At 38.8% G+C, this 14,663-nt stretch overlaps 1 protein-coding gene across 1 annotated transcript in view; it reads left to right on the top strand.

Annotated features, from left to right (window-relative positions):
* Nucleotides 1–14,663, top strand: part of TLL2 (tolloid like 2) — a 156,209-nt gene that overhangs the window by 104,465 nt on the left and 37,081 nt on the right. Inside the window, exon 10 of the mRNA XM_031956177.1 lies at nucleotides 1,664–1,766. Within this exon, the coding sequence (XP_031812037.1) occupies nucleotides 1,664–1,766 (103 nt within the window). The remainder of the gene's footprint in view (nucleotides 1–1,663; nucleotides 1,767–14,663) is intronic.

The raw sequence follows: 14,663 nt of genomic DNA, 5'->3' as shown, positions 1-14,663 counted from the left end.
TTCTTATAAAGGGCCAAGTAGTTGTGGTCTATAGTCATCCTATAGCACCCTGGAAACAAGAGCAATCAAAGAAAGGCAGACAACCAGAATTCCAAATCAGAATTTTTGTCTTTATCTGCCTGTAGGTAGGACGATGCAATGAGGTCTGCTTGAGATTAAGTAGAATCCTATGGAGTCACTTGGGAATGGCTTTTTGGATATGAGAATACTGGAGAAAAGATGTTAGGAATAGTTTTTTAAAAAAGGAATGCTTATCCTGAAAAAAAAAAAAAAGACTAACGTAGCCCACAAAAATATCAATAGAAATAGTGCATGAAAGTGATTCATCAATTCTGATGGACGTGGCCCTCTTCAACAATGAAATGAACCAAATCAGTTCCAATAGAGCAGTAATGAACTGAACCAGCTACACCCAGCGAAAGAATTCTGGGAGATGACTATGAATCACTACATAGAATTCCCAGTCCCTCTATTTTTGCCCACCTGCATTTTTTATTTCCTTCACAGGCTAATTGTACACTTTTTTCAAAGTCCAATTCTTTTTGTACAGCAAAATAACTGTATGGACATGTATACATATATTGTACTTAACATATACTTTAACATATTTAACATGTATTGGTCAACCTGCCATCTGGGGGAAGGGGTGGGGGGAAGGAGGGGAAAAGTTGGAACAAAAGGTTTTTTGCAATTGTCAATGCTGAAAAATTACCCATGAATATAACTCATAAATAAAAAGCTCTATATAATAATAAAAAGAAAGAAATTGAAAAAAAAAAGTGCTTCATTCTCCTACATCAGTTGAAATGACCATGATTTCCCCATATATTTGCACTTCACTGATGGCCTTTCCCTTATCAAATTGCTAGTCTCTTCTTTCCCTGGCCAATCTTTTAATGTCTCTTTCTTTTGGTCAAGACCCAAATGACTTAAGAAGCTTAAGTTCTTTATCAACCAATTCCTCCCAATTTATTCTCTGTCTTTCTCAATATTCATTATGATTTTCTTTGGTAGTTTTTTTTGGGGAGGGGGTTAGGAGGGTGATTTCATGGGTGTAGGAAGTTTCCAGGGAAGTGCCTTTACACAAAGTAAGTCAGCAAATGTCCAGGAATTTATAGTGTTGAGAGTGTCTTAGGTGGCATTTGAGCTTCTTAATTCTGATGCTAGTTTTCTATACAAAGGGTGCAATAGATAGAGTACTAGCCTTGGAATCAGGAAAACTCATCTTCCTGAGTTCAAATCTGATCTAGGCAAGTCATTTAGCCCTATTTGCCTCAGTTTCCTCATCTGTAAAATGAGCTGGAGAAAGAAAGGCAAATTATTCAGCACTTTTGCCAAGAAAACCCCAAATGGAGTCATACAAGAGCTGAACATGGCTAAAATGACTGAACATCAAACTCTCCATCTACTATGCCATGCTGACTTTTGTTATTACAGTTCTCATTATTAGTCATATTTTATTAGTAAGATAAGCAATAATATGTTTATAGAGCACATTGCTGCATATCAAAGTACTTTCAGGTGAAGGCTATGAGACTACTTGTTATCATGTTTGCATGTGAAGAGATGATATAAAATGCCGTGGCTTGGGAGAAATGTTTAAGAAGCTTTTTGCTGGATTTGTCTGCCCCTCTGCCCCTAATTCTGTGTTGTCTTTTTACAGATTATTCTGAATTTCACATCCATGGACTTGTTTAAAAGCCGGCTATGCTGGTATGATTATGTAGAAGTCCGAGATGGTTACTGGAGAAAAGCCCCCCTCTTGGGTGAGTTAATGTTAGAATGTTTTCATGTGAATTGAGAAAAAAAAGGGAAAGAGAAAAGGTCCTGATTCAAATCCAATCTCTGCTAGTTTCCTAGCTTTGGAACTAAATCACTATTTCTCTGATTCTCAGTTTCTTATGCTTCTCTAACTCCTTCAGGAGATGCCCGATGCCTTTAAATAAAAGAATAGAGGGGTTGTAGCTGGCTCCATAATGCACAGAGTGCCAGGGCATGGAGTCAAGGAAACCTTAGTGTAAAACCAGCCTTATACACTCACTAGGATTAGATGAGATAATATTTGTAAAGTAATTTGCAAATCTTAAAGAGCTAAGCAAATGCTAATTATGCTCATCATTATCATCATCAATTAGATGACACAATATATGGAAGATATATCCAGACATCTGGGGGAAAAGCTGCGTGTAGTTAAAGATTATGGTTATTGTGGTGGTTTTTTTTTTTTTTTTAATAAATTCAGTAAAAACTGGGTCTCAGAAAAGATTTCTTTTACCCATGACCTAAGAAGAGAAATTTAGCTAGTATAAGGGAGAGTGTACTCCTGAGGCTTTCGCCCACAGGAATGAGCTCCAACATCACAACCTCGTGTTGGTTGCAGCAGCTGGGTGGGGACCAAGCAAGAGAAGCAGGGTCTGTGGCCAGCCTCCCACAGACAACCTATGGCCTGGGGGACTTCTCTCTAATCACATCATTATGGCCTGGGTCGGCCTCTAACTACCCAGAAGTTTTCCTTGGCACAGATGCATGTGGCTTTTCAGTTCACCTTGCAATCGGCCACAGACCAAAAATTTCTTGGAGTTTAAGATGCATGTGACTTTTAATAGACTTGTTTTAGGGGCTAGGACAACAGTGTCAGATAATATGGACTGCATGTTGGAAAGAATTATCCTGAAATGACTTGGGAAGGTAGGATGAAATATAGAAAAGGGCGGATTTCGATGTCTTCCAGGAGGATAGTTTTGAATTTCGTTGGATAATCTATTGAAGAATGGAGAAAAACTTGTAGTATCTATACCTCCTGGTAATCAAAGGAGATAATATATGTAAACTGTTTCCCAGCCTTTCAGCAGTACATAATGCTAGTATTTTTGAATGCTTGATTTTGGATGCTCCTTAGAAAAAGTAACTTTTAATATTCTTCTAGTTTGTCTATATATGATTAACATTCACACAGCTCAGTTTTGGATCCTGTACAACCTTGGATGCAATGTAGGAGGTTTTGGATGCTTATAATTATCACCTGACTCCAGCCCTCATTCAGGTTTGAAACTGAAAACCTCTGAAGTCAAACTTGGGTCAAAACCATCCAGTTTGTCATCACTGAAAGGCCACGCAGGAACCACCACTGAAATGATGAAATGTTTAATTGGCACAGAGTCCCCAGCAAATAGTGCTCCTGAATCAGAACTCATTCCCCGGTTGGTGCACCCTCGCTTCTGAAGTAGCCCAAACAAGGAGCTTCTCAGGAGTCCCGACTTTCGGTGTCTTTCTGCAGTTGGCTGGGACGTGTCCGGTTCTGAAATTTCCAGGGAGGAGCTGAGACTATTTCTAAGATTGTTTGTCTCTTGCTCAAATCTTCACACCTCATTCTGCAACCTTTCTCTCTGTGTGGCCCCTAGTCATGTCCTCTCCAGGCAGATGCCTGGGCCCTGATCTCTCTGATCCATTATTCTTTCATCAAATGTTCCAAGCTTCCTTCCTGACTGTTTTCACCAAGAAAGGGTCAGAACAACATCCCCCACCGCCACCGCCCCCACTCTCAGCCTCCCAGTCATTGGCAGAAAACGCCTTCCCTTACACAAGTCTGTGGTCTGTAAGCTTCTTCCCTCAGAGGACGGGAACTGGCCTGGCCCATGCTCCCAAGAGCTGCTGGCTACACAATTAAAGTGCTTACATTCTTTTACTCTCAATTAATAAAGAGGAATTAAATTGACTTATCTCACAATGGGCTACATTCTCAACTCCACCCAGACACTGGAAGGGTAGATAAGTCAGCTTCTTCCAGGCTGCCTTATGGTTCTAATCTTCCTTGATTAGGTATATTTTAGTAGGTGTGGGAACAGATGCTTGGGCTGAAAACCTCAAGTCCTGATTCCCAGACCTCAACTCCAAACAGCAAAACAAATTCAGAATCACATTTATGATGGGATGACATGCGAGAAGAGGAGAGGATATAGTGAGAACAGATTTCAGCAGCCGTAATCCTTGGAGCTTGCTCTTTAACCCATCATGGTTCTGCTGCATCTGCCATCAGAAGGCTTGAGTTCAGATCAAGGCTTTGGCCCTTGGATTATCTCTGTGGGACTCAAGCCTCTCATTGCAGAAGAGGGTATTTATTGAATTAGAATCTCATGATAAATCCTAGTCCCTAGTTTCTCCTGCTCTAGGACATACCCTACCTGTAGAAGGTATGTCAAAGGAACTTGGGTATGAAAGGGAAGCTGAGTATCTATGGCTGGTCCCTAGTTTCTCCTGCTCTAGGACATGCCCTGCTTATTTCCAACTTGCTTGGATGAGTAGAAAGTATGTCAAAAGAACATAGATATAAAAGAAAACCAGGAGTAATGGTAGTTAGTGTAGGGGAGGATGGAGATTCCCCTCATTACTGTCTTTAGGAACTTAAGAAATGCTTAAGTCTAGTTTATCATCAGAGACAACCTAGGTATTAAAATGAATCTCATAATTAAAAAAGACCTCAGAATTGACTTAAACTAGCCTTTTATTCAATGTATTCTTTCTATAACATATAGGATGAGCATTTAATCAGAGCCTAGATCATATGAAAACTGATAGGATTTCATTTTATCTTTGTATCCCCATATCTTAGAGCAATGTTTGGCACAGAGTAATAAATACTTATAGAATTAATGACATTCAATTTGAGGATTGAAATGGGCATTGGAAGCAATGTAATCTAACCTTTACTTAAAATACAAATATCCTTTCTATTTTTGATAATCATAAAGCCTCAGCTTGATTTATGGTGATGGAGAACTTACTCTCTATTGAGACAAAACCTGTTCTTTCTTCCCTTTTAGACCCAGTGTATATTTAATATAAAATGTTTCAAACATGACATCTGGGTAGCATAGTGGCAAGAGTGCTGAGCCTGAAGTCAGAAAGACTCATCTTTCTGAATTCAGATCCAGCATCAGACACTTACTACTGTGTGGGCAAGTCATTTAAACCTTTTTTGCCTTAATTTCCTCATCAGTAAAATGAGCTGGAGAAGGAAAAAGGCAAATCACTCCAGTATCTGTGCTAAGAAAATCCCAAGTGGGATCATGAAAAGTTGGACATGACTAAAACAAGTGAACAATAAAGAAGGTATATTATTAGTATCCATTGATTGAAGAAAGAACTACTCTGAATTTATTTACTATTTTAAAGTGTTTATCATGGTGACATATATATATACACACACACACACACACACACATATATATATATATATATATATATATATATATATTTGGTAATATTACTGATCCATGTGAAACATTTATTCTACAGAAGGTTTTGCTCACTATTATTTTGTCATGCTGCATATTTTGTTGGACTAAAAAAGATGACAGTACTTGGTAAATATAGGGGGCTGGGACCCCTCCTAATAAGTCCTGGATGGCTCCACAGCATCCTCAGTTTTTATTCACAGAAGCTATATGTTAGAGATTTAAAGGGAAACATTGGGAGGAAGTTTAATATACTACAATAAGCTTTATGTAGTAGTTAGGTCTTGGGTTCAAATTCTGCTTTTAGTTCTTTCTGCCTTTGAGTCTTCATCTATAAAATGAGGAGATCTCTAAAGAATATTACAGCTCTAAAATTATGATCTTTGGTCATGGAGAGAGAGAATTCCTTAGCCTCAAAATGTTGATGGGCTCACAAATTGTGGTTGATAGGGCAAAGGGGGAACCAAAAAAGAGATTGACCACAAGAGAAGAAATTACACAAAATTAGAACCACAGAATCTCAAAAATGGGAAGGAAGCTGGGGGCCATATATTAAAACTTGTATCTAAAAGAGAAGAATTTCTTCTACCTATTATGATCAATCAATCAAATCAATCAACAGCTATCAATTGAAGCATTATTAAGTTCTAATCTTTGTATCTCAGACGAAAAGCAAAGCACATTGCCTGCAGTTAAGGAGCTAACTTTTTGTTGGAGAGAGAAAATGCAAATAATTATTCACATATATAAGATATACGATATAAATGCAATGTAATCCCAGGAGGAAGACCCTAAGGGAGGACTGGGAAAGATTATCTTGTAGAAGGCGAAATTGAACATCACCTCTAACAATTGGTCATCTAACATATGTTTGAAGACCTTAAACAAAGGGAAACTCATGACCCTTAAAGAAAGCTCCTTTTGCTTTGGGGTAGCTGTAATTGTTAGGAAGTCCTTCCTTACATCAAGCCAAAATTTGCCCCTTTGCCATCTCTACTCTGTATTATTGTCCTCTTGGACAAACAGGGTTAGACCATTCCTTCCTCCAATGACAGATCTTCAGAAAGATCCCTCCCTCCCCATCTCCTCTCCTTGCCTCCATCCCAAGCTTTCTCTCCCTAGATTAAACGTCCCCAATTCCTTCAAAGGATCCTCACATGGCATAAACTTGGGACTCTTCACCATCCTGGTTGGCCTCCTATGGACCATTTCTGGCTAACCAATGTCCCACCAATTGAACGTACTCCTCTAGAGTACAGTGGGACTGTCCGTTCCTTACTCCTGGATGTTTTGCTGTTTCTATGGTTTCCTCCACCCCTTGAAAGAAATACAAATTCCCTCTCCCTGCAGATCCTGGCTTCCCTGGCCAAACTGCACGGACCAAATAGCTCTGGCCTTCTCTCCATTCTTGATTTTGGCCCTTGTTTTTACCAGCTGCTAGTGGCGGGGTGCGTGTGAGTGTGTGGAGGAGTGAGGTCTGGCCCCAAGCCTTTGGCCATCGGGTTTCACTTGTAGAACTTCCAGTTTGCCTAAGATCTGGCGTGCTCTGAGAGGCTTCCAAAAGTTGTTGGTGAACCTTTGTGTTTGGAACAAGTGCACTGAGTGAGGAAGGGGGGGAGGGGAGCTGACCTCTGGGAGGGTTGGGGATTTTTTTTGGGGGGGGAGTTCAGTCAGAGCCATGAAATCTTCTGGGAGGAGTCAGGTCGATGCTGTTTTGCCAAAGATAGGATTAGGGTGGATTGGGAAAAGTATGCCTCTTGCTCTGAAGGGAAAAAAAACTGTGCTTTGCATATTTTCCCAGGGAAGTGTGTGAAAATCCAGCCATCAATGGGGCATAACTTTTTATGAATGAACCCTTTATCACACTCCACAGAATCCACTTGTCATTTCCTCATCAACATTCCCTCTTCTCTGCAGCCTTCATGGGCTCTTCCTTGGAGTCCAGGACCCAGAGATCTAGGAATGCTCCATTTGCTCATGTGAGACCCCTTGCCCTGGTTAATTCCTTCTCATAGCACCATCCTGCTTTGGAAAAGGAGCCTCAGAAGTAGCTAGGAGAACATTCAGTGTTTTCACTGAGGGACACCAGATCCAAGCCAAAGAATGAGTCACATCCTTGGTTTGGGGACAGCCTCACAAATGAGGAAAATCCCAACTGAGTGAATGGAGCAGACGGGGAATTTATCTAATCCTACTTGTATCCTTGTCTATCTTGCTTCTTAATTTCGGACATGATATTTTACCCTTTCCTGTGTACCTCTGTTTCTCAGTCTATAAAATGGGAAACTGTAGGTTGGCAAGAATTTTGTCAGTCCAGCATCAGTTATTTTCTTTTTAAAAACTGTTAATGTTTCAATTAGTATGCTTTTCTTTTCCGTCCTTTCCAACTTCTTTTCCTCCATTAGGAAAAAGGAAAACAGAATTCTAACAAATATGTATAGTCAAGCAAAAGAGATTATCCCTAAAATGTCTCGTGCTACCTTTCTATTAGGAGATGGCTAGTGGATATCATCTTTGGTCCTTTGGAATTATGGTTCATCCTCACATTAATCAGAGTTCTTAAGTCTTTCAAAGTTGTTTGCCTTTATATTGTTGTTTTTATTGCATAAATCGTTCACTTCACTTTGCATCTGTTCATTTCTCTGAACTCATTCCCTTCGTCATTTCTTACAGTACGATGGTATTCCATCACATTCATACACCAATATTTATTTAGCCAGTCTCCACTTGATAGATATTCTGTTACCACTACAAAAGAACTGCTATAAACATTTTTGCACATATGAATTATTTTCCTTTTTCTTTGGTCTTTTTGGCAAATAGATTTATATTGTTTTACATAATGGTATATTTTCCTGGGACCAGTGAATTTCTCTATTTGTCTTATCTCCTTATGCATTTCATAAGCTACCAGCGGGCAGATACCATGTCTGCAATTTTCTTTACTAAAAGGATAGAGCATTGGACTTGGGATCAAGAAGAAATAAATTCAAATCTTCTCTTGTATATGAATAGAAGGTGTTTGGGGAGAAGTCCGAGAAATTATCCAAGAAAGTATAGGCTAAACTTGAGTTTGAAGAGGTCCTTCTGAGATTCCTTTACTTCCAAATCTATAATTCTATGATGATATGATGTGTTGTATACTCCAACATTTTCTGCTTTTCTTTAACTCCTTTTATTACTCTTATTGTTGAATGACTAACTACATCTGTCCTTTCACAGTAAAAATTAAATTTCCATCCTGGTAATGTTTCTATTATAAAAACAAAAGCAATTGATGCTAACAAAGAACTTATTTTAGAATGTTAGTTTTATGAATGGCTTTTCCATTTGGGACCCTTGGCAGGAGTTAGGTTTTATTTAATTTAGTGATAAATTCAATGACAAACCCAAAAGGCTGCAGATGGTCAGAAACTGGGGAAAAGTGGAAAGAGGTTAGTATCACAACAATGAGACTTGAAGGGGTGGGTGTGTATGTGTGTTTTACTTTCCTGGTACTTGGAAGAGAGATGGATGCTACTATTTTTCTGTCTCTCAGAGGCAAACTGGCAAAGTGAGGGCAGGTGATGTCTAATGCCAAAAGGGACTGCCATTTTCCCATCCAAATGGTTCCATTTAGGTTTGTCATATGAATTCATTAATTCTCCCTCCTCACCTCCCCCCCCCCTCCCAAAACCCTCAACAGCAACAATTACTTTTCCTCTATTTTATGAGAATTTTTTCCCTGACATTTGTTCTATCAGTACACAGGCATGTTAACTTTTTTTTTTTATTTTCCCCCTCTGTTTGATATCTGGGCTGGTAGATAGGTACTTTTGTGCAAAGATTACTGGGTCTGGAGTCAAGAAGCCTCATCTTCCTCAGTTCAAATCTGACTTCAGACACTTACTAATTTATTAATTAATAGTATTTTAAAAATTATAATAATTATATAATTATATGTAATAATAAAAAAAATAGTAAATAATTACTAATTACTACTAATTGTGTGATACTAGGTAAGTCACTTTACCCTGTTTGCCCCAATTTCCTCAATCCTAAAATGAGGTGGAGAAAGCAATGGCAAAGCATTCTAGTGTTTTTGCCAAGAAAACCCCAAATGGGGTCACGAGGAGTCAGACATGGCTGAAAATGATTGAACGATAACTTGATTTCTACCCATTTGGATCACAAGACTGACAAGATTCATAGACTGTTAGAGCCAGAATTTATCTACATTATATAAATGAAGAAGCTGAGAGCCTAAGGTGGAAAGTATTTGTCTGAAGTTATCCAACAAGTAAATCATAGGATCCAATGGCCAGTGTTGGAAGGGTCCTGAGACATCATTTAATTCAATTTTCTCATTTCACAGACTAGGAAGCTGAGTACTAAGTGGGTGGTGCCCAAGGCCACATGGGTAATAAATATCAGAGACAGAATTTAACCCATGTCCCTGGACTCCAGATTTAATATTCAGGATTTCATTCCATATCTTCTGACTGCAAATCCAATACTTTCCCTGGCCACATCATGATGGATTTGGAATCAGAGGACCTGGATTCTGTCTAAACTCTGATATTTATGAACTGTGTGATCTTTCACAAGTCACCTCCCTTCTCTGGCCCTACATTTCTTCATCTATAAAATGAGGGGTTAGATGACCTTGAACTGAGGTTCTTTCCAGCTCCAAATCTCTGATGAGAACTTGAAAGGGAACACAGTCGGCCTGAATGTGGGCTTTTTATCGCAAGTTCTCACGAGCTCTAGGGAGGGGAGGCTGCCATAGTTAGACATCCAGATCTGTTGGCTGGGTGGGCTCCAGGCTTACTCACTGGAGGGGCATTTATTTTCCTTTGCTTCAGGCTACAAGCCATTTGTGTCCAAGTCCAACTCTCTGTAGTCTCTTTAAAGACCTTAAAGAGCATGGCCAAATGGGCACCTGGAACCTTCAAGAGGCAGCTGTGCCCAGAGAGAGGCTTCCGTGTCCCCCCGGCCCAAGGCCCTCCTTTACTCTGTTCCTGTACGATTGACCCAGACCTTGGCTTGGGACTCTGATCACTGAGGCCTGTCTCAGAGTTTGGTGTCCAGTTCCTCCCCTTTCAGAACAAAAGAAAAACAGGCCGGGGATGGCTTTGGGCCCTGCCCAGGCTGTCTCCATTAGCTTCTGGTAACCTATTCCCCAAGCTGCCCCCATTAGCTTCTGGTAATCTATTCCCCACCCTTAGCTGCAAAATTCTGCTTGTTGCTGGCTGAGGCTTTAGCTGTTACTGCCTTCCACTGTCTGACCCTCCTGGGCCAGATACCAACCCCCTCAAATAGAAGGCTCTCATGATATAGGGCAACAGGAAGTCCCTTTGCCATCCCGATGATGGGTAATAACTTGGAGGATCATTTCAGGGGAAGAAAAGATCACTAAGAGAATTATTTATGTTTTTTTTTTATTTTCTTTAAAAAATGTGTCTGTTTTAAAACAGATGTGTGATTTCACTGATGTAGTAAACCATCAGAGAGAAAATCCCCTCTACCAAAGGTACATGAGCACTCCCAGGGACTTAAATGTTTAGAGAGTTGGTTGGGACCCTTACTGAGAAATAAAACACCTGATTTTAGGAACAAACAGATACTACGGGCCAAAGGCCCTGCTTGAACCCAGCTCTGACTGGCTCTGAATTCAGCCCTCTCACCAGCATGTCACACTGCCTCTTAATCTGTTTTTTTTTTGATGCTGCCTGTTTTGTTATGTTGTAATCATTTCTGGATATGACCTCCTCCCCACCCTCATTTTAAAACCAAACCCTCCCTGTACTCAAGAAAAATAACTCACACAGTGAATATGTGCCTTTGGGCTCTCTGCTAAAAGGAGAGGAAGCTGCTTTATTATTATTATTATTATTTTAGTTCCTTAGAATTTGGGACAGCTAGGTGGTATGGTGGATAGAGCACTGTCCCTGGAGTCAGAAGGATGTGAATTCAAATTTGGCCTCAGACAATGGACATTTTTAGCTCTGTAACTCTGATTCTCTCCCCCCAAAACCCTCCCCCCAAAAAACCCCAAGAATTTTGAGCAGCTTAGTAAACTTTTTGCTTTACATGGCTATATTCATATTATACATAGTGTCATTTAGATTCTTCTTCTTTCATTCGGCCATGGTTTATTCAGATCTTCCCATCTTCCTTGGAATTCTTCATTGTTTCTCTTTGCACAGTAATTATCCTTTGTATTCATATGCCAGTTCTGCCATACCCCAGTTAATGGGCACCCGCTCTGTCTCCAGTTCTTTGTTACCACTGCGAATACTTTGATTGGAGTTTTCTTTCCATTTCTGACCTTCCTAGAATTTTGGGCCCAGCAGTAAGATTTCTGGGTTAAAGGGTATGAAAAATTTGGTGACTCTCCTTGTATAAATCCAAATTGTTTTCCAACATATTTGGCTGGAGCAATTGCCAGGAGGATTCCTTTTAAATCAGACTGAACAGATGGTGATAGTAAAAGCCCAAATTGATATACTATGGGAGTGACTTTTTTCTTTTCCTAAGTAAATAAGAAAAGGGTCTGGTTGAGAAAATAAATTATGATGACGATGGTAGCATTCATAATACACTTTAAAATCTGCAAAGAATTTTACAAATATTATCTCATCCCCCCCCCAAACTTAGGAGGTAGTTGTTATTATTACACTCATTTATAGATGGGGAAATTTAGATCCAGAGAAACTAAATGACTTGCCCAGGATCACGCAATTTATTAAGTGTCTGAGTTTAGATTTGAATTCAGTGCATTTTTAGTTTAAATTTTCTGGTTCTGAACTTTAGTTTTGTTTTTCCAGCTTAGATTGTTCATTCTTTAATGAATGATTTGAAATTTCATCCATAGCAAAAGTTTACCTCCAATGGTATAACTTAGTAAAAGGTTTATGTGAAAATTATCTTCTTGCAAGTAATCACAGTGTGGTTGTGAGGATTAACTAAATTAATGTAGGTAAGGTACTGTATAAATGTTGTTTTTATAATATCTCAGCTCCAACATTTAGCTTTCTAATCACAATTAGGTTACTTGATTTTTCCAAGACATTTCCTCATCTATATAATGAAGATCAATCAACCAAGCAGTATTTATTTATTGTTTTTATGAATAAAACACTATATTAATTAAGTGTTAGGGATACAGATACAAAAATGAAAGTCCCTGTCCTGAAGAAGCTTACATTCTAATGGAGGAGACAAGCACACAAATAGATATGCACAAAATAAATACAGGATAATTTGGAGATGGAGTTGAAGCATTAGCAGCTGGGGAGAATCAGGAAAAGTTTGAGGTGAGCTTGGAAGGAAACTAGAGATTCTAAGAAGCAGAAAATCAGGATGGAGTGCATTTCAGGCATGAAGGAAGAGCCTGTGGAAAGACATGGAAATGATAGGAAGATGAAATATTTGTAATACAGGACAGGGAAATGGAATATTTGTTATATGGCATAGGGAGATATAATATTTGTTATAAAGAAAAGGGAGAAGGATTTTTATCTAGAATGGAAAAGTGGAATGTTTATTATAAAGAATAGGGAGGTGAAATGTTTAAAAAGGATGGGGAGGTGGAATATTATATAACATAGAGAGGTATAATGTTTGTTATATAGGATGGGGGAAGTGGAATGGTTATTATATAGCATAGAAGGTGAAACTGTTGCAAAGAATAGGGAGATGAAGTGTTTGTTAAATAGGAAGGGAGGCAGAATGTTTGTTGTATAAAATAGTAAAACACTACTCACTTCATAGGGTTGTGTGGAAAGTGATTTATAAATTTTCATGCATGAAATAAATGTGATCATTTATTATTAATCACCTTAATGTTTGCAAAATTGAATTGAATTTAACAGATATTTCAATTAATCATTTATTAAATGCCTATTATGCAAATGATGCTAAGTGATAGGATCCAAAGATAAAGAGACATAATCAGCAGCTCTCATGGAGACTATCATGGGAACTTCTTGCCTCAAGTCCCTTTTTTGCTCTCATCTCTGCAGTAACTGATCTCTGGCTTCTCTTTAAGCTCTGAGATTCTGGAAATCTATGAATAGCACAAATAAGGCAAAAACTAACAAAAATCCTTACATGAGTTTCATAGATGTGAAAAAGTTGTATTTCAAAAGAAATTGAGATGACATAACATTTATGCATTTATTCAAAACTTACCATATTGCAGGAGTTATTCTATTCTCTATTCTCTTCTATTCTATATTTGGCACATAAAGCCAAAGCCAAAATTATCCTTTGCTCCCAAGGAATTTACATTTTATAGTATTCAACAATGTGATGCCTTCAAGAAGCCAACTTTCTATGTGTCACAATTTATGTTCCATTGGTTATATTCATTCACTTTGTTGCATCTCAGGAGATAGTATAGAGTTATCAGTGCCAAGTTATTCCTACTGGAGGAAAAGAATTCACAGTATAGGCAATGTGTCACTAATGTCCCACTTACACACAAAGGGTAACACATGATTTATTGTGTGTGCAATGTACAATTGTATTAACAATGATGCTCATGCTACCGTTATTTGTGAACTGAATTTTATGGATGGCTGTGTCTTCCCGTAGATTATTCCTGTCTCTGTCCTTTTGTCCTTGGGCAGTATGACATAACAGAATTTCAATTAAATAGACATTTATTGTCGATAATATGCAAAGTGAAAGGCTGTTTGTTGTGTAGTAGACAGAGCCTTTGCCTTGGAGTCAGGAATTATTTGGATCAGATCTCAATATTAGCTGGCTCTGGGTCCATGGACAAACTATCTCTTATTGCCACAAACATCCCTCTAACACTATAAATTGTAGAACAGATACTAATTTCTATTGTAGAGGAAATTTTGTCATTGGAAAGTGTCCCACATTGATGAAATCAGAGTTTCATCAGGGGGTGATCAGGGATGCTCTGACATGCAAGTGAATTGGATTTAAGCGAGGAAAGGATGTGCAAGGTCACCTGTCTCACTTTCTCCTCTAGTGGCCTTGGGTCCATTGGCCAGATGTAGATTAGGAAGCCCAGAGATGGCCCTGGATGCAGTGGGAAACCTTGGCTTTTTTAAGCTAAGGTCTTTAACAGACTCAGTTATGGAGCACATAACATACAAATAAATAGCTACATAAAAAAGAAGATAAGCTTAGAAAGCAAGGCTTGTGTAGCTGGGTGGACCACCAAAAACTTCCTTCAGAAGGCGGGATTTCAACTGAGTCTTGAAGCAAACCAAGGATTCTAAGAGGAAGAAGTAAGGAGGAACAGGATTCCATCATGGGATAGGCAATGGGTTATCACAGGGAGGAGGAATGAATAGACCAATAAAGCTGGGCCATAGATTATGTGGAAGGATGTAAAGTGAAAGAGTACTAGAGAGAGGATGGAGAGCTTGTAAAAAATTTTAAATGTCAAAGGACATGCTCCTGAAGGTA

This window comes from Sarcophilus harrisii, chromosome 2 (assembly GCF_902635505.1).
Source record: "Sarcophilus harrisii chromosome 2, mSarHar1.11, whole genome shotgun sequence".
Classification (NCBI taxonomy): Eukaryota; Metazoa; Chordata; class Mammalia; order Dasyuromorphia; family Dasyuridae; genus Sarcophilus; species Sarcophilus harrisii.
The sequence above is the reverse complement of the archived record's forward strand: the minus strand, read 5'-3'. Positions and strand labels throughout refer to the sequence as shown.